Source organism: Acanthaster planci, linkage group LG07, assembly GCF_054643075.1.
Source record: "Acanthaster planci isolate LZ-2023a linkage group LG07, COTS_SCS, whole genome shotgun sequence".
NCBI lineage: Eukaryota > Metazoa > Echinodermata > Asteroidea > Valvatida > Acanthasteridae > Acanthaster > Acanthaster planci.
The window spans coordinates 13463728-13481076 of NC_141783.1; the positions used below are offsets into that span (position 1 = coordinate 13463728).

At 40.8% G+C, this 17349-nt stretch overlaps 2 protein-coding genes across 5 annotated transcripts; one reads left to right on the forward strand and one right to left on the reverse strand.

Annotated features, from left to right (window-relative positions):
• Positions 1-13: 13 nt before the first annotated feature.
• flcn (folliculin) lies at positions 14-7084 on the forward strand. Of its 3 annotated transcripts, none has more exons than XM_087138753.1 (9): positions 14-113; positions 1380-1699; positions 1949-2095; positions 2629-3118; positions 3568-3719; positions 4394-4507; positions 4970-5228; positions 5420-5522; positions 5988-7084. In XM_087138753.1, exons 2-9 carry the CDS (start codon positions 1460-1462, stop codon positions 6175-6177), a joined length of 1695 nt encoding a protein of 564 aa, XP_086994879.1. In that variant the 5' UTR covers positions 14-113; positions 1380-1459; the 3' UTR covers positions 6178-7084. The 3 variants fall into 3 exon arrangements, with proteins under 3 accessions (XP_086994879.1, XP_022095568.2, XP_022095569.2); XM_022239876.2 differs by having other exon boundaries at positions 27-343; XM_022239877.2 differs by having other exon boundaries at positions 27-292.
• LOC110981889 (metallophosphoesterase 1 homolog) lies at positions 6926-17334 on the reverse strand. Of its 2 annotated transcripts, none has more exons than XM_022239892.2 (8): positions 17198-17334; positions 15690-15981; positions 14788-14965; positions 14010-14153; positions 13371-13529; positions 12804-12854; positions 12055-12241; positions 6926-11388 (listed from the first exon to the last, which is right to left on the reverse strand). In XM_022239892.2, the coding sequence occupies exons 2-8, from the start codon at positions 15959-15961 to the stop codon at positions 11249-11251; spliced, it is 1131 nt and encodes a 376-aa protein (XP_022095584.2). In that variant the 5' UTR covers positions 15962-15981; positions 17198-17334; the 3' UTR covers positions 6926-11248. The 2 variants fall into 2 exon arrangements, with proteins under 2 accessions (XP_022095584.2, XP_022095586.2); XM_022239894.2 differs by having other exon boundaries at positions 11250-11693; positions 17198-17333.
• Positions 17335-17349: the final 15 nt, after the last annotated feature.

Genomic DNA, 17349 nt, shown 5'->3' on the forward strand with positions numbered 1-17349 from the left:
GGACTGGACCCATCATCGTCACGTGCCTCCGCGCATATGCATCATGAGATTAGCGTTCGTTCATGGACGTCCATCCGCCGTGTTCGTTCTAGAAATTTTCAGGGATCGTTCAGGTATTGAGGCTTTATTTCCAATGTATTGCTTTTTTTCTGTGATCCGGAGACTGTTGATTACTAGTATACAAAAACTGAGGACATTTTGACCGCACTTTCGTTCTTTCTGATCATCACTATGTCACCTGGTAACAGTACAGTGATCAGCATGATCAGTCGTCAGTGAACTGGAGTTTAAGGTTAACCACTGCAGTAAAGTTTAACGTTTGCTTTGTGACTGTTTGTCTCAGGTAACTTAACTTAGACTTCTAGCATTACGTAGCCTCGTAGGCTTCTTATTTTTCTAATGAAGTAAAAATGGAGAACTTAACTGTCTGACTGTGGCTGTAGTGCGTGTTAGGTCATGTGGGCGGCAGAGTTGCAGCATAAGGCTAGTTCAACATGTTCAAGTACCGTAGTTGTTTACTTTGTTTTGGTACGCATGGTAGGCCTAGTTGATGATGGTATACTCGCTAGATCCGTTGTTTCTCTTCTTACTCAATGAGACTTGACAGTAGGTGGAGAAATTAAGGATTTGCCGACCACACGGTGAGACGGTCACAGATGTTACATGGGTTTTTTGGTTCATAACTGTTAAGAAATTGTTTTGTCTTGTTTACTTCTCTTTTTGAAAGTGCCTTTCAAAAGCATGAATTAGAAAGAAAAGGTATTTGGCTGGTGATAGAGCTGTTGACAATCTCACATTTGTGAGATCATCTGATCACACAGAGATTGAGCAGTCGCACATTTTAACCCTTTGCACCTGGCATAATCATAGTCAAACAAGAACTCTTTGATATGCTTGAACTACGAGGTTTATTTTCACACGTTTGTCATTGTGCCGTGCCCCATGAATATTAATGCCGGAATGTGACAACAAACCTCAAAGTTCAAGGGGTACTGTCAAGGGATGATTCTTAGTCCGAGAAACTCGAACATTTAAACACTTGGACATGATCGGTCATCGGGTCGTACATCATACCTTGTACATGTAGACTAGTCATGACCAGATGTTAATAAACAAAGCAAGGTAGGACCCATTACCTAAATTACAGATCATTGTATCAAACCGGCAACTTTGCCCCTGGTGGTACAATCATTGCTTTGTTTGCCTATTGTGAGGCTTTTTTCAATGAATTAAACCAAGTGGGCCACGAAGCAAAGCTATGCCTGAATGTCAAACTAGATGGTTTAAGCACTTATATTTACCTTCAAATATATTGACTACATGTGATGCCTAGTGATGCTCAAGTTGTACACATTGGTACTTGTCTTTCCTGCTTTCAGACAAATTTGAAGCAAGCTGTTCGTCCCTCAGGCTGATAGCCAGACAAGAAATATCCTCCAGTTGAGATGGTCAGCCAGTCATGAATGCTGTGGTAGCTTTGTGCCATTTCTGCGAGCTCCATGGCCCCAGCATTCTCTTCTGCACCCAGTCGTTCCACACCAACGAGGAGGGCCAACAGACGTTCGACAACAACTCGGGTGCATCTGGCTCGTCGGGGCACCCCTTGTTCCGCCGGTCAAGGTCGACAGACTCCACTGTATCCAATCCCTTGCCAGGGGGTGACCACAAGTCCCCTGCTTCCAAAACAGAGCTATGCGAGGTCTGTTTAATTGTTGCAAAAACTCTCCAGAAAATTTCAGTTTTACTCTTTTGATTGGCCAGGACTGCTTCATGCTTGTGCATTGTGCACATTTTGTGCTTAAGCAGCTCTATGAAATTGGCCGCTCTCTCATCCTGAATAGCTTAGTTACAATTTCACATTTTATAATTGCATACAACCAGGATATGACTGAATCTAATTTCTTGTCCCATCTGTCCATTCAGTCTATCTGTCTATCTGTCTATTCAGGCCTGCAGGTCATTCCAGCCGGGCCAGCCAAACTTCATCAGCCATGACCACGAGGTCGGAATCAGTTACATTAGCACTCAGTACCCACAGAACTCACAGATTTTCACCATGGTCAGGCAGGCCTGCATCAGGAGTCTTAGCTGTGAGGTATGTTGTTGCTGTTGATACCTTAGGCAGTCCAAGTGACCTTTTGTGCCAACCACTCTATAACTTGAGGTGGTGTCTCATTTCTGGGAGAGTTAGTCAAATTGGTCAATGAGTATTGGCACTCCTCCGTCAGTTCCATATAGAGCAGCATTTCTCGTAGCTAAAAGTACACCTCCAGACTTTGAGCGCCTTGTATTGAACCAGTGATATGTAAGCACATGAAGGGATTGTGTAAGGCATTATACTTATAATTTTAAGAAATTTGTTTCAAATTATTATGAAAGATGCAGTCATGGTTGAGGTGGTACAGTTTCTGAGTGACGCCTTCAGATGAGATAACCAACGATCACAGCTTACTGGATAACAACTTCAAAGTCAGTTCAACCTTTCCATGGAATGCCAGTGCATAGTCCATCAGTTGGTTGTGTCTCTTTTCATTATCGACAAACCAAGATTATAGTCATATTGAAACAAATATTTACTGGACCGTGTAACAGTGCGTGGACACTTTTTTGCATTCTCCATACTTGAAGGTCTGCCAAGGTCGTGAGGGACCCATCTTCTTTGGGGACGAGCACCATGGCTATGTCCTCAGCTACACCTTCTTCATGAAGGATAGCCATGCCCGAGGTTTCCAGCGGTGGTACAGCATCATTGTGGTCATGACGGACCGCATCTTCCTTCTCAACTCCTGGCCCTTCCTGGTCTCCAACATGCGCTCCCTGATCGAGGAGCTGCAGGCCAAGTCCCTGAAGGTCTACGAGCAGGAACAGTCAGAGCACCCGCAGCGGGCTGAGCGCATCAACCAGGAGTTCCTTGCACCAGGGGACTTCTACCGGCGGCGCCGGGGTGGCAGCAAGACCTTCCGGTCCCTGCTGGAGCTGACCAGTGACAAGAACCTGTTCCGGTACCTGCACATGGTCTTTGCCTGGATACTGAAGGCTGGTGGAAGCAGGATGACAGAAAAAGTCCTGGAAGGACCTCCAAAGGAAGAAGCTCTGATCGATTTAGACAATGAAGAGGGTTGGTTTTCCATTGAAATCAAAGAATTTCTGAAGCATTTTGAGAAGGGATGCTCCCATCTCTGTAAGATTGTCAGGTTATTATTAAATTGAATAAATCACCCAGAGGGTATGTATATAGATCTAGTATTGTATATTCCTAAGGTTGATGGGTTGAATTGTCAATGTTGCGCAGAGTCTCAGGTGGTAGATATGCATGCAGGTCTCCTTTCTCAGTGGCTCCTATGTACACACATGATGTCTGGTTGGTGGCAGGACTGTGGGCTTTGCTTCTTGAACTTAAAATTGGTTGTGTGTGACCTGTCATCACAGCAGATATTGTGCAATGTAAAGATGTAAGGATGTGGCGTAAAACAAAGTTACAGTCAGCTACATTACACCAATTTTCTTCAAGTGATTCTTAGACTCTTTCACTGGCAACATTCCTCAAAACATCTCTCTGCCACTCAGAGACTGAAGAAGGTTTCATCAAAGTCTCCACAATGACCATGGATCCGGATCCTGTGGGAGGGATAGCAGAAGGCCCAACAGCCATTCAGGATAGCCCAGAGGAATGGCAAGATGGTGGACCTACCTTCAAGTCATTGCATCATCTCAGGAGAGTGAGTGTAGAAATCGATCATTACACTTATGAATGTTAGAAATTTTTTCCCCTTGTTTTATGCTTTCAAATTTCTTGAGATGAGCTTTCCTTTTGCGATTGTTTTAACCCTTCGCTAATTTGGTTGAGCTTCTTGCATCCTCCCAAAGCCAACAAATTAATAGCAATTCAGTTGCGAATTCTGTGTGATTGGTAAAGGTTGTACATCTACCATCCAGTATTATGCTGGGGTGCCTAGGGCTGTTCTAGTTCCACATCTTTTGTATCTTGCAGAACTGAACATTAGCTTTAGATTAAGTTAAATGTAGGGTTAATCAGAATTAACACACGCATACGACACTGCTCACTGCTCACAGAAGAGTGGAATGTTTTCTTGACACGTATATGGTTCAGACCTCATCAATACCATTGGATGGTAGAAAATAGGAGAAGTTGGTTTAATATAAATGAATAAAGTGGTTACTCGTGTCCGCTATCTGCCAATTATAAATTGTTGTATGATCACCTTGTCACCAATCAGCATTTGCACCACCATGGTGCTTTAATACTCTTTAGCTTCAGTTAACATGCACGCACATTCACAAACTGCAGATATGTATCTGTTGTAATGTTATATTGCTTCTGATTTTTTTTTTTTTTTAATTAATTAGAATTTCTGACTGTGTTTTATTTCAGCTCTTAGGTAGTTTGAATTTCCACGATCTGGCTCACCATGCCTTAATTGGCAATCAGATCATAGTCAGATGTAACTTCAAAAGCACTCTTCACTCCTTCTTTGAGGTCCTCAAGGTAAGCCAAGAACAAATGGAGAACAAAAACTACTTTTCTCCTATTTTCTTGGGACGAATACTGCATTCCAGACTTGGCATTGTTTTAACCAATTATCAGTTGTGATTTGAAATTTTTTTGACTCATGAAGGCTTTTTTTGGGGGGGGGGTAATCCTTTACCTTTTGGAACCCATGGGGAGGCATGGAGATTAAGCTGGCTCTTGTGGTAAATTTTACTTGTGACATGACAACTATTGAAAGCCATTTTAAAATGACTTGCCTGAAACAACCCTTTATTATTTTTCAGAGTACACCATTTCCACTCAGGAGTCACAACTCAGTTCTTGTTCACTAATTGAAATGGCTTTTCCCAGTCAAAAGTCTTTGTCTTTCTTTAGCTCTTCATTGAAACTCACCTCAGTACTAAACTTTCTTGTCTATCACTTTTGTCACCATTTTTCTAACCCATGTCTTGTACCCAGACACTCTTGCCGGTTGGCTGCTGCCACATCATCACCCACAGCGATCACTATGAGGAGTCCTTCAAGTGCAACTTTCTGGGTATGTCCCCGAGCACCAGCCTCCCGGGCCACGTCAAGGCCTCAGAGTTCTTCATCCTCTTGGACATCATCAGTCCCAGCCACCCACCCCGGGAATGCGAGAGGGTGATTGTCAAGGAAGCAGACCCGTTCCACGGCTTTGGCATCGCTATGGTTAGCACGGGGTCCTTGCCTGATAAAGGTGAGACTCATTACTACTTCTGGACAAACAGATGAGTTAAAAAGTATTTCGTTTTCTATGCCAAAGAAGTTTTTCTGAGTGTCTGTTGAAACTGTGTGAAAAGTTTAAGATCTACATATAGATAAATTTTAATAGCACTGTATATTAAAGTATAGTTGTTTATTCTCATTTTACAACTTCTTTATTGTCAGCACCTACGATTCTGACCAAGATTGAGAATATCTTGGATAACAGAAACCTGAATCAGGAGGTGATAACAGCCTTTCTGGTTGCTCTTAAAGAGGAATGGATGAAGTAAGTACTAACTTTCCGTTGGGATTTCTTCGGCCCCCCCTGGTTCAGTAGGTAATTTATCTGTAGCATTGGTATTTATAAGGGTTTCAACATTTGTTTTAGTTTTTAGCATTTATACATTGCACCATAAGTAAACTTGTTTTGTTTTGTCAGCAAGTTATGATCAGTGTTTCCATTCACGACTTTGTTCCCTACAGCAGTTGTAATTGAGTCCGGCCTGGTCTCAAGTGAGACGAATGGCTTTCACACAGTTCATCTGAGTACCTTGCGACTTACCTCTAGGTTAAGTGACTAGTGAACGACTTTTTTATTCCAGCAACCGCAACTTTTTGAATCTACATGTATCTGTTATGTGCAACAATGTTACGATGGACAGTACAAACTCATTATGGGACAGAATGATTTCCATACAGCACAAACATTAACTGGTCCCCCGTGCTTTGGTCTTGCTTTGGCAATCCACAGCAAAGTCAAGCTGCTTTTCAAGTTCACCCGGGCCGGTTCCCACACTGAGGAGGAGACAGAGAGGCTGTTGAAAATTCTCAAGGCAAAACCAGAGGACAAATCCCTTCTGAAATTCTGGATAACAGGACTCAGTTCTCAGTATCGCTCCCACCTGCTGACCACTTCCAGCATGGGTGCTTCTAACTCGTGATTTTCTGGCAGAACAAGTCTGTTGCGTTTGAGGAAAGATTACCGCCAAGAGTACCTCTCTTCTCCCATCATGGAATATTTTGGTCAAAAACTCACACAGGGAGAAATGAAAGTTCTTGTAGATCTGATAGAGTTCTACTTAAGTCATTGAGTTACCGATTGATTGTCACTGGACCATGTCATCAGGTCTCAAATTTCAACGAGACCTGCAAGGTTATAGTGTACTATATTGGTGACACTAAGTTGACATCATGGCAAGCATGTTTGGAGTGACTTTAATTCACATTGTGGGTTTTCTGGTTTGCATGTGTATTTATGTTCAAAATCAAAATATGATTAACATTGGAAAAGTGCCAAATTGAGAAAGTATCAGTTGAAGCCTGTTAATTCCTTCCGGCTTGTTAATCAGTGATAGCTCATTATAAAGGTGCAATTTACATTTTAATATGATTCAGGGTGTTGTTTAACATTACTATATTTCCATTTAAGTTATACCAAATGTCCTGGTTTACGTAGCATTCGCGAATCGTCTTCAGAGAAAGTAAGGCTACTTCCCCCACGGTTTTATTTCTTTAAGAGTCACTTTCACGAACAGTTTTTGTTTGCTGCTTTTTAATCACGTCTGGAACGTGTGGCAAAACCTTCAATCCTGTAACATTTAAAGTTGCATGAGAATATATAAATTAACCTTGATTGTGGGTTATAGAAAGGAAAGAATACCAAAAGGATTTCTCTTCAGATGAGGAATGTTTGTTATTCACTTCAATAGATTTGGTTTAATTTGATATCATAATTTTGTACAAAGTGCATTAATTTCATCAATAAATGAAACAACGTTGTAGACAATTTTTATTAAACAAGATCTGATTAAATAATGTACACTTTTTGAAGTGTTCAAAAAATCCAAATCAAGTTGAAAAAAGTGGATTTATTTTTGGCATTTCTGCAGTTTTAGTTGTCGTATTATACACATTTGGTATTGTTTACCCGTACAAATAGCCTTGACTAAAAAGAAAATTACATGAGAAATAACTTTTGCCAAACTCAAAAATCCAGTTATCAGCACACATTTTTTTGGACAAATTTTGCACTGGTCTCTCAATCAACCATACTTCTAATGGAAAATTAAAAACCAACACGAAGGAGCGATAATCATGTGAAATGAAGAGGTGCCTGGGTTTCAACTGAACGGGTCACTCACAATTAACATGATATTTGTTTTGTTTTATTTTGCATGTGTATAGCTGATAATCCCCGCATAAACTGATCTCGAATATGATTGACTTCACCTGCAGTTTAACAGATGTTAGCACAGACTTTCTACATATTATATTTTACAACAGGTCAAATACAACTCGTCGGGTGCCCGGCAGAAGGGCGTAAGCGCACTTACGCCCTTTCGCCAGGAAGCATGATCACAGCAGAAAAAATGTTCCCGGCAAAAGGGCGTAAGAAACACACTCTTTTTATTTAGTAAAAACGGATATAATTTACTACAAAATTAACCAGGGCTGTACAAAAAGCAACCTTTGAACAACTTATTAAAGGACTTGGGCATTTTTTTAAAACTTTTGTCAAGAAATCTTCATGTTTCATTAAAATACAATAGTTGCATACTTCCGTCCTTTTGCCGGGAAAATTTTTTTTTGCAGTGATCATGCTTCCCGGCAAAAGGGCCTACGTGCTTACGCCCTTCTGCCGGGCCACAACAAACTGAACTAACAGGAGCGGCAATTTGCAATGAGCACATCTTGACAACCCGAAATAATCAGGGACAAAAATCTTGTTTGAAAAACTTACAAATTTCTAGGGTTGCAAATAAATTTGAAAATGCAACAAACAATATTTCAGAATAACAAGACAACATATGACAATTATATACATTACATCATAAATTCTACTTAAATAAGTATCACATATTCAATCACATATTTAATGTTTAATAACATTAAGTGAGTGCCTAAATGGTAATTTATATTTTTTGGATAAAAAGTGCCAATTACATGTAGATTTACATTTAAGGTGCTATTCAGTTCAAAGTGCATGATTATCTTTACAGTACAAGTTTGATTTTTAAACTAACAGAAAGATAAGGAACACTTAAAAATTAAAAATGCAGTACTGTTGTTAATTTCAGAATGTAACTGTGCACATTCACAAAAACAATCTTATTTCCCAGATTTTGTGACATAGTATTTGAATAATAGTTACATATCAGAATCTAATACAGTATGGAGGCACATGAAAGTCCCCACAATTTTCCTTTCACATGTTCCTTAACCTGGCACACACACAAGCACATATATACGGTATTCATCAAGGAACTATTCAAATTCAAGTGGTATAGCCAGGGTCTAGCAAACGGGTCTTGGGGAAGTGGTGGGGGAGTGAATGGGAGTTCCCAATTTTCTTAAAGGGGGCATTCCATGGTTTCAAACTGGAGGGCACATGGTCATACACATGTAGGTCGGGAAAGAACAAGCATCATAAGGCCAAACAAAAACTTCGTTGTGTTTCCTATTACATTGAAAAATAAATCAGGGTGGTTGGTTGGGTAAAATATTTTTTTAACCCAAAATTTTTATAGCCCCAAAAATTAGGGTTGGATGATGGTCTGCATTTTTGGGGGGGGTGTATTTGTAACAGGTACTAAGTCAGTGTCAGATTCATGCTGTACATTTGTATGTCAATATTATATATCAGCACTGTGATTGAGTAGTAAAGCAGCTGGTTGTTGAAATACAAACACACAAGCCGTCCATCTCATGCCAAAAAAATTTGAACAATTTATACAATGTACAGGACGATGTGTATGTACACAAAATTAGGCTTGGGGCAAGGCACCATAAGTTTTTATATTTTATTGATTTGTCGAATGAAAAGATATAGGTTCCGCGTGATTTTCCAGGTTGAGTTAGGTAACCAGAAAAACAGATATTTTTCGTTTGGCCTAAAAGGGGTTGTCGAGGGCACGGTTTTGAGTGGGCCAGCATTCCAATCAACTTCTCATTAATTTTGGTTTTAGTAAAGGATTTGCAGCCAAGGAAGGTTGTAAATTAAAACCTACAGTTCTTGCGCAATTCTACTAGGCAGACCGATACGGTGGGGGCATATCCTAAAGTACTTACTCATGCTGTCCAAGCTTGACCACCTGTAATAACCTTCCCAATATGCTTCAATAGGCCTGTGTACTGATGACATCACTCTTTGTTTATATGTGCCCTTTCCGATGGAGCCAGTGGGGGCTCATAGTCCACTGAGCACCACAGGAAGGCACAGACGTAATCAAAGTGTGGCATCATCAGTGCAGAGGTCTATTGAGGTATTCATCATTTCAGTATCTTACAATGTTGCAATCAAGACCTTCACAAGACCATCACATCCTCACAAGATCTGTGCTCTGCATTCAAGTCACAAGCTATTCAACTGAATTGTAACAAAACTATTTCCGGTGTCATTGTTCACCCTATTTTTTTTGTGTCTGGTCTCCCGACTGGGCTTGTGAGATCTTGTGATGGTCTCAACATTAATATTGTTATCTGAATAATTGTCGGAGCATCTTTTCACTGTTTCATACTCCCTTTCAATTCATCCAAGAAGTAACAGCTGAGTTACAGCCAGAGCTGAGAATACATGTAGGTGTAAAGAAGTGACTGGATTCACTTGGAGAAGGAGGCGTGGCTTGAAAGGGTCACACATCAACTCTATGGCAGCGATTAAACTAATGAGCAGGATGGATTCATGAAGATAACTGAGTGTATATATGATGCCCAGATAAAAAACCCAGAGATTGATGAGTTGCAACTGACCAGAATGATTTTGGGATGAAGTACCAATCTTGAAGAAACTGTGATTTAATAATGGGAAGAGTAGAACTGAAAGCAGTGGTGAAATCTTGCAAATATGGAACAGGAAACCATGGTGATTAGGAAAAAAAAAGTAAAACGCAATAAGTTTACTGGAATATACATATATGTACCCACTGAACGATGACTTCAATGTACGTGTAACGTTACCATTATCCCAGAATAAAGGCGCCTTTCCATATGTTCATTTTTGGTTGTGTTGCATACAGGATGTGTTCATATGTTTCACTTTCACGGACACGAAAAACGATCCATTAACATAACACACGTATGCGTTGCATTCGGCCGTTCACCCCGGGAGTGACTTTGACGGATACACAATGCTTGGCTCAAGTGTTGACAGGCAAAATGGACGGGCGCCTTAAAACTAAAATCTATACTCCAGACTCCTCTATTTTGGATACCGACACAAGAATCACTCTATCATCTTACAATACCAAGACTAAAGAATAAATGGGTGTACTCACAATTGTCAGCAATGCACAGTAAAAGCAAAATCAGAGGTATTCTGGTCAGCGATACATTATATTGGCAAACTTGGTTCAGGGTGGAGTGTATGGTGAAAAGTGGCCAAACGTTTGGGGGCACATAACTGATTACCGCTCGGTCGTCCAAGAGTGAGCGACTTTCTTACAGTAGGTATATCCTGAGATTGTTAAGTTTGCCACGTAAGCACAACTTTCTGGCTAGCTGTTCCACATGTAGAACCAGTACAGTGACTGTTCACATTTCCAATGGCTGAAGCATGGTTATCCCTTCTGGGAACGGAAATCAACGATTTGACTCCTGCTACATCGGCAAGTCTTTCCAGAAAGCCAACGGTAGGGATGCAGTTCTTCCAAGCCTGAAACTGGTGGGCCATTGCTTTGAATGCATTTGGGGTTGAGCAATCAGGTCTGTCTTTTAAGTGTCATCTTTAAGTACTATCCATTGGAATTTAGCCAAGGATCTCAATGGCAGGCAGTGAAATATCTACAATAGACTTGCAACATAAAAGTATTCAGATGTCGGGCACGAAACAACACTTTGACGTAGCACTGAAGAAAGAACCGCACCGCTGTTGGCGAGAAGTATAAAGATCTAGTTCAACTGCAGAACTGGTTCCTGCCTCAGCTGATTAATTTTGACCAGTCTGCACTTGTTCACATTATATCACAAATCCATTCGATAAATCCTGGACAAGTCTCAAACCCTACAGTTTCCTGTTCATCTCCACCATCTTGGTTTTTGCAATTTTGCCCAGAGGAGGGCAACCCCGACAATGACGCCAAACACGGCATAGCGGTACAGCTGTTTGTAGCGTGACGGCAGCACAAGCAATGCGTAGTGTACTCCTCCTTCTGGATCTAGGTAGAACACAAATTCCAGAAGTGAATGGGAAAACAAACAGGAAGTTTCTCGAACATTCTGTTCCCACGCTGGCTAATAATACGTGCGATTGTGGACGCTGTGCCAATGGCTACCTTGATGAAATGTGGTGCAAACTCGGGTAAGAACTTTGGTATGACGCAGAACTATCTCCTCCTCCGGATGGAAATAAATGTCCACACAATGACTATGGCTGCAAACACCCCAAACATGGCATAGCGATAGAGCTGCTTGAACCTTGACGGCAGCTCTAGTAATGCATAGTGAAGGTTTCCAGATTCATCTGTGTAAAGCACAAATCCCAGATATCTGTTAGTTGCAAAGAAGTAAAACTGGCTGAGCTTTGTTGACAACACACCGACTATCGAGTCCAACTTTTATCTGACCACATTTTCTAGGTTGCCAGGCATGGATGCCTGCAGTGCATAACCATCGCTGTTGTACAGCTACAACGCAAACTCAATTCAAAGCTGAGCTCACTCAAACTTTGAAAGTACCAGATTTTTCTACAGGCGCAAAAATGTCACCTCTGTCCATCTTGGATTCATCAAAACGAGGACCTCTGCAAACCTAGCTGATCTAATCATCAAGGGTCAAGAGACCAGCAACACCGACACTGACCAACATTTATGACTCTAACTCACCAATGACTGCGGCGGCATATGCCATGTGTGGCACACCCATCCTGTAGCTGCATGTTGGAATTCTATACTCCTCTGTGACAAAGCTCTGCTCTTCTGGAGTGAGGTCAGCGATGGGTCTCTTCTCTATTTTGTAGACTCCCTTGAATGTCTCCACCAGCTTGGACAGACTGTGCTTGACAAAGCCTGACTGTTAACAGAGTTTGGAGAGGGAATGACAACTAGTTATGAAATTAAAAAAAAAAATTGTCAATGTCCAGGGTGACAGATTGGAATTGCCCAGTTCTCTAGTATAACAGCTTCAGCAGAGATTTTTCCAGTTTTCAAGACATCTCTCGGTGTAAGACTTGGACTCTTGTTCTAAGGTATATATGTCCCTGAGCAGGATCATTTTCAGCAACTCTCTTTCCTCCATCCAGAGTGCAACAGTAAAGGAGCAGTTTGGTCTCAGTGCAAGAAAATGACGATGAGCACGTCAATGAATGTACTAGTTGGCGCACACAAAGCTCTTTAGGATGGTTAGCAGTCTTGGCCAATCAACGCATGCCCAACAGCTAGGAATAATACTTGATTTAACTTCTTGAGCAATGGCTGGTATGAGCTGTCCTACAGGTGCTGCCATCTCGACAAAACATTACAATGACAGTGACATATGTCATATGGGCATATCGCTCACAATGCTTTACTCTGTAATGGCAATGAGATCAAGATAAAGTGGTATCAACGTTTGATGTACTCTTCGGAAAACTTACACGATGTGAATGAGCACTGAAAGCACATTGAGGTCTCAGAGTACGTAATACCTGCAGACAAACAGAATTCCAAATGACATCTACACATATAGATGTAAACAACAGAGAGGAACAGGTCAACCAGCATCAATTATTCAAAAGTGAGCGGTGCCATCATCAAGCCAACAAATTCAGTAATATTAAACTTGGTTGTAAAGGCCAATTCGTACTTGGTGCCAAAGTGAATGCAAACACAAAATCGTGACATCAGATCAAACATTCATACTGCTAATCTGTAAAAGTTAAACGCATTTCAACTTAAGCAAATTTCACTGCAAATATTTTGTGAAGTCATATTTGCTTTACTTATCACATTCTGAAGAAGCATGAGCCAGCCTTAATGTTGAAAGTGTTACCACTGAACTTAACTCATACATGTAACTGTATTCAAAGATTCAACACTAATCTACTGTACATTCTCAGTGAAGTAGGAGCCAAAATGGTCAACTATAATGTGCATGCCCAACAGGTTAACCTATCTTAAAGGGATAAACATTGCATCCTGAACCTGACATAAACTACACCTACCTCTATATGTCTGTACAGCATGGTGCTTGACATGCCTATATGTGACAAGACTATTCTCACGGTGGATTCCTTGGACTGATCAGCCATCTTTTCAAGCTCTGCTTGCAGTATCTGATCTTTTTCTTTACCCACAACGTGTAAATATGGCAAAAAATCAATCTGTGCAGAGAGGAAACGACAGGGGAATAAATACCTCGGATATATACACACACCAGGACTTCAAAAAGTGATGATTGTTGTACTGCTGTGTGGCTTTTGGTTACACAGAGCAACTCATAAATGGCTTTCAAGAAATTTTAATTTGTAACTTGACTTACAGGGGTGAATGATGAAATCCTGACATGTTCCTACAACAAGCCATAATAGGGCAAAAAGGGTGGCTCACTCACATTAAACTGTATAGCCATCATCTATGCAAAGTTTTCTCCAGGATATTTGAATTAAAATGATGTAAACTGCTTCTAAATAATCCTCAATAAATCTACACAATGAACGAGTACTTCCCTTAGGTGCATCAAGTTACATTTGCCCCACTTAATTTGCCTGGGTTCAAATACCACCAAAGGCAGTGAACAGTTTCTGCTGTAAACAAATTGTCAACAACTCTCCCTTAGAAGAGACGATTAAATAGAAGAATACCTTGAAGAATGTAATGTGTTTGTAGTGAATAGCTTCTGTCAGTGGGCCAAAATGTTTTTCAAATCGTTTAATCTTGGCCTCTGTCAGGGGATCTGACCCTTCACCACCAATGTCATTGTCGCCGGAAAGATGAATCACGACAGACTGGGGAAGAAAAAGTAAAAAAAAAAAAGATTGCCGTGATCTGAATATTTGTTCTGTCAAAACTTTTTTTTTCAGCGCTTCAGGACAGGAGATTAAAGGTTGACACGGTTCAAATTGAACTAAAGACCTTCCGCTTACAAACACAGCTCAGTGTTTGATTTGATAAAAGCTTGCTCATTACACGTTTTGGCTAATTATGCATATCATACCTAAATAGGTGAAATTAGACAAAAATCGCTCAAAATAATTTTTAATCAGCTGGCCCATATATCAAGCTTGCATGAAATGTCATATGAAAAGCACCATCGTAAAAATTACACTGTCACTATTAGGCAAAAGGTCAGCTCGTTGGTGAGACTGTTAATTTCACATACACATCTCTTGCACAGACCCGAGTCTGTATTTATACAACAAAAGGTCAATGGTCAGAAAGTGTCCCATGTCTTGTAATAATATCTATTAATCCTCTAAAGTAAGGTCTAATACCCAACCTCAACCAAAGCATTGCAGCCAGTTGGTCAGATGTCGCATTCAGTAAACACATGAGATGTATCACTTCACGTAAAATAGCAGCTTTATCATTTTGTTAAGTGACAAATGGATTCCTTCCTCATGGATAAAAATTGTAGACTACCTTCATGTATTCAGGTACTGCAAAAAGCTCCTTGAACCTCTTGGCATATATTTCAAATTCGACATCCGTTGATATACTGCCCTCGTCTAATAAATCACCCATTGTGACAATCACGTCTGGTTGGATGTATCCCAATGCCTCCTGGAAGTACTTCTGCAAGTACGTGTCCGCATCCCACCTACAACACAAAATGGAAGATTTCCACGGACCGGTTTGATTCTATCATAAACCGTAAGTCCAAACTCCTTCACAATCTAACATCTGATTCTGCAATATCTGAATGGATATAACATCTCAGATATTTTTAATGGAAACCCTCCCGGATCCTTTTAAGTCCTCAAAATGACCAGGAAAGTAATAGCACACTCTTTGTACTCCTGCTTTCAAGGGGCACCAATAACCATAAAATTCCATTCTATTCCTACAAACTCCATCAAAACTTGATGGAGTTTGGAGGATCAGGGAGTGAAGGCTAATACTTGTCTTTGAGTGTAAGGAACATACTGAACCTTTACAGCACAGTGTATGAAGTTGAAATACTCAAGAAGCTTCTGATTTATAAACAAAGATGTCCAGAGAGTTATAAAATGTTCTGGCTTTCCCAATGTTTCTAGAAGATTGCAGGTAATCCCAATGCGCATAGTGAGCATAGATAAATCTAACTTCTACTATGTTATCCCCTTAAAAAAAGGGAAAACCTAACGTTCAGTGCATCCATTAGAGCAGCTTCCATCAAGGTAATCCTGACTTCAGATTGTCGTGTGGGGACAAGGTCAAACCTGAGACAACTCAAAAAAACTTGATGGAATATTCACTTAATAATGTTGGTATAGTGAAAGGGACGTTGCCGGTTAAATAAGTTCCACTGCACTGACTCACTGAGTCAATTTTTGTTTGAATACCTTGTGATGTACCCCAGAATGGCAGGCTCGTCCCGGTAGCCCTGAATCTGGGGATCACCCACAAACAGAATCCGAACGGGATCATGAAGGGTCCCAGACTGCATCCTGGCAGGGTTTGCGGTGCCGCCTGTCGGATCCACGATGGACTGTCTGGCCCGTGTCCACTGGCTCTGCTTGAGGAGGTAGAACTCGAGGTACTCATTGTAGATGATCAGCCCCAGGGCACTCACCATCAGCATGGTGTAGCAGGAAGGTGGGGCAAATTTCTGCATGATGACTGAATGACTCCACCCTCAAGTGAGCAAAAATTAAGCAACAACAAAATTAGAACTCACAACTACTGTTAAAAAACTTAAAAAGAAACTCCACATGCCTGCCCTTAGTATGACAACTAATCATAGTTGACAGTTTGCATGATGGTTGTCCATCACGGTAGCCAAGAAATTCAACCATTTTTAGTTTACAGAACTTTCTCTCTGACAAAGGTATGCAATTTGGGCTTTGACAAAAATGAGGAAATTCCAATCTTGCCAAAACTTTGTACAATGTTTTTCAATTTTTCAATGGCATGAGTATGAAGTGAAAAGCGAGGAAATCAGCTGATCCTAGGAAAATTTGCATGCCTGCTGACATGCTCCTACTCATTTCATTTGCAACTAGACTTCTTATACATGTAAATGCAAATGGAACAACTAGCCATGTACAGTACGTCATATGTGAGTGTGTACTGTGTGTGTGTGAAGGTAGCTGCATGTTCTCTCCTGTATGTCTAGCATTTAATTGGGTTTCTTCCATTCCACACACTGTGCAAATGGAAAAAGTCCCATGCATGGATATCAGCTGAAACCAGTGTACACAAAAGGCTATATTGCGGTTATAAAAATTCTAACCCTTGTTAGAATATTGCCACGTTCTGATGGCTGATATACAATGTAGCACTGTCAAGACTTGAGAAAAATCAGTATTGTTCGTGTCTGAATATATTCTCGTCACACCCCCTCACTTCTAGAACTGGCCCATCTGTCCCTTCACAGCATAAGTGTGCACGTGATTAACAGGTTGGCCATTTATGATTGATGACAAAATGTAGGCCCAACAATGGCAACATGCTTATTGAAATTTAAGACCTGGGCAACCCAAGCAACCCTTGAACCGGTCAACTGGTAGTCCAAGTGCTTTTCAATGCAGTGATCAAATCTTCAAAGTATACTCATCAGTGACGTTAATATTACACATGGATGTACGGACGCCACTTGACACCCTGTGCACAAACCCTGTGAGATTGGTCTGAGTAAGTGCTCTCTCACTGTCACTGTGGTCTGTACTGTCAGCATGGACGATGCATGAACTGACATGACTGATCTCTTCTGGACATGTTTTTGCTTTCTGATGGCTATAAAGTCACTGTATGGAAGAAATACTAGCATGCCATGACTGGCGTCCGTATATGGAACTCTTCCCTCAATATAATTTTTTAAAAAGCTATTGTAAAAGTTTATAAAACGCACTGGTTTTAAATCCAAACTCATTCACGATCTTCAACTTTCAGCCGAACCATCTCCAGCTCAAAAATAATGAAATCCCACCTCTGCAAACTAACTGTACATTCTCAACCCGAATATGTTGCGCACCCGACTACAGAATAAACTAAAGCGCCCTC

Bases quoted from the DNA above. Each gene is read 5' to 3' on its own strand.
- flcn (XM_087138753.1), top strand. From the start codon at position 1,460: ATGAATGCTGTGGTAGCTTTGTGCCATTTCTGCGAGCTCCATGGCCCC. The intron at 3,119-3,567 runs GTTGGTTTTCCA...TCTGCCACTCAG, and splicing joins CGATTTAGACAATGAAGAGG to AGACTGAAGAAGGTTTCATC. The intron at 4,508-4,969 runs GTAAGCCAAGAA...TCTTGTACCCAG, and splicing joins CCTTCTTTGAGGTCCTCAAG to ACACTCTTGCCGGTTGGCTG.
- LOC110981889 (XM_022239892.2), bottom strand. From the start codon at position 15,961: ATGCAGAAATTTGCCCCACCTTCCTGCTACACCATGCTGATGGTGAGT. The intron at 14,966-15,689 runs GTATTCAAACAA...TTTGTGTTGTAG, and splicing joins ATTCTGGGGTACATCACAAG to GTGGGATGCGGACACGTACT. The intron at 12,855-13,370 runs GTAGGTGTAGTT...GTTTGTCTGCAG, and splicing joins TGCTGTACAGACATATAGAG to GTATTACGTACTCTGAGACC.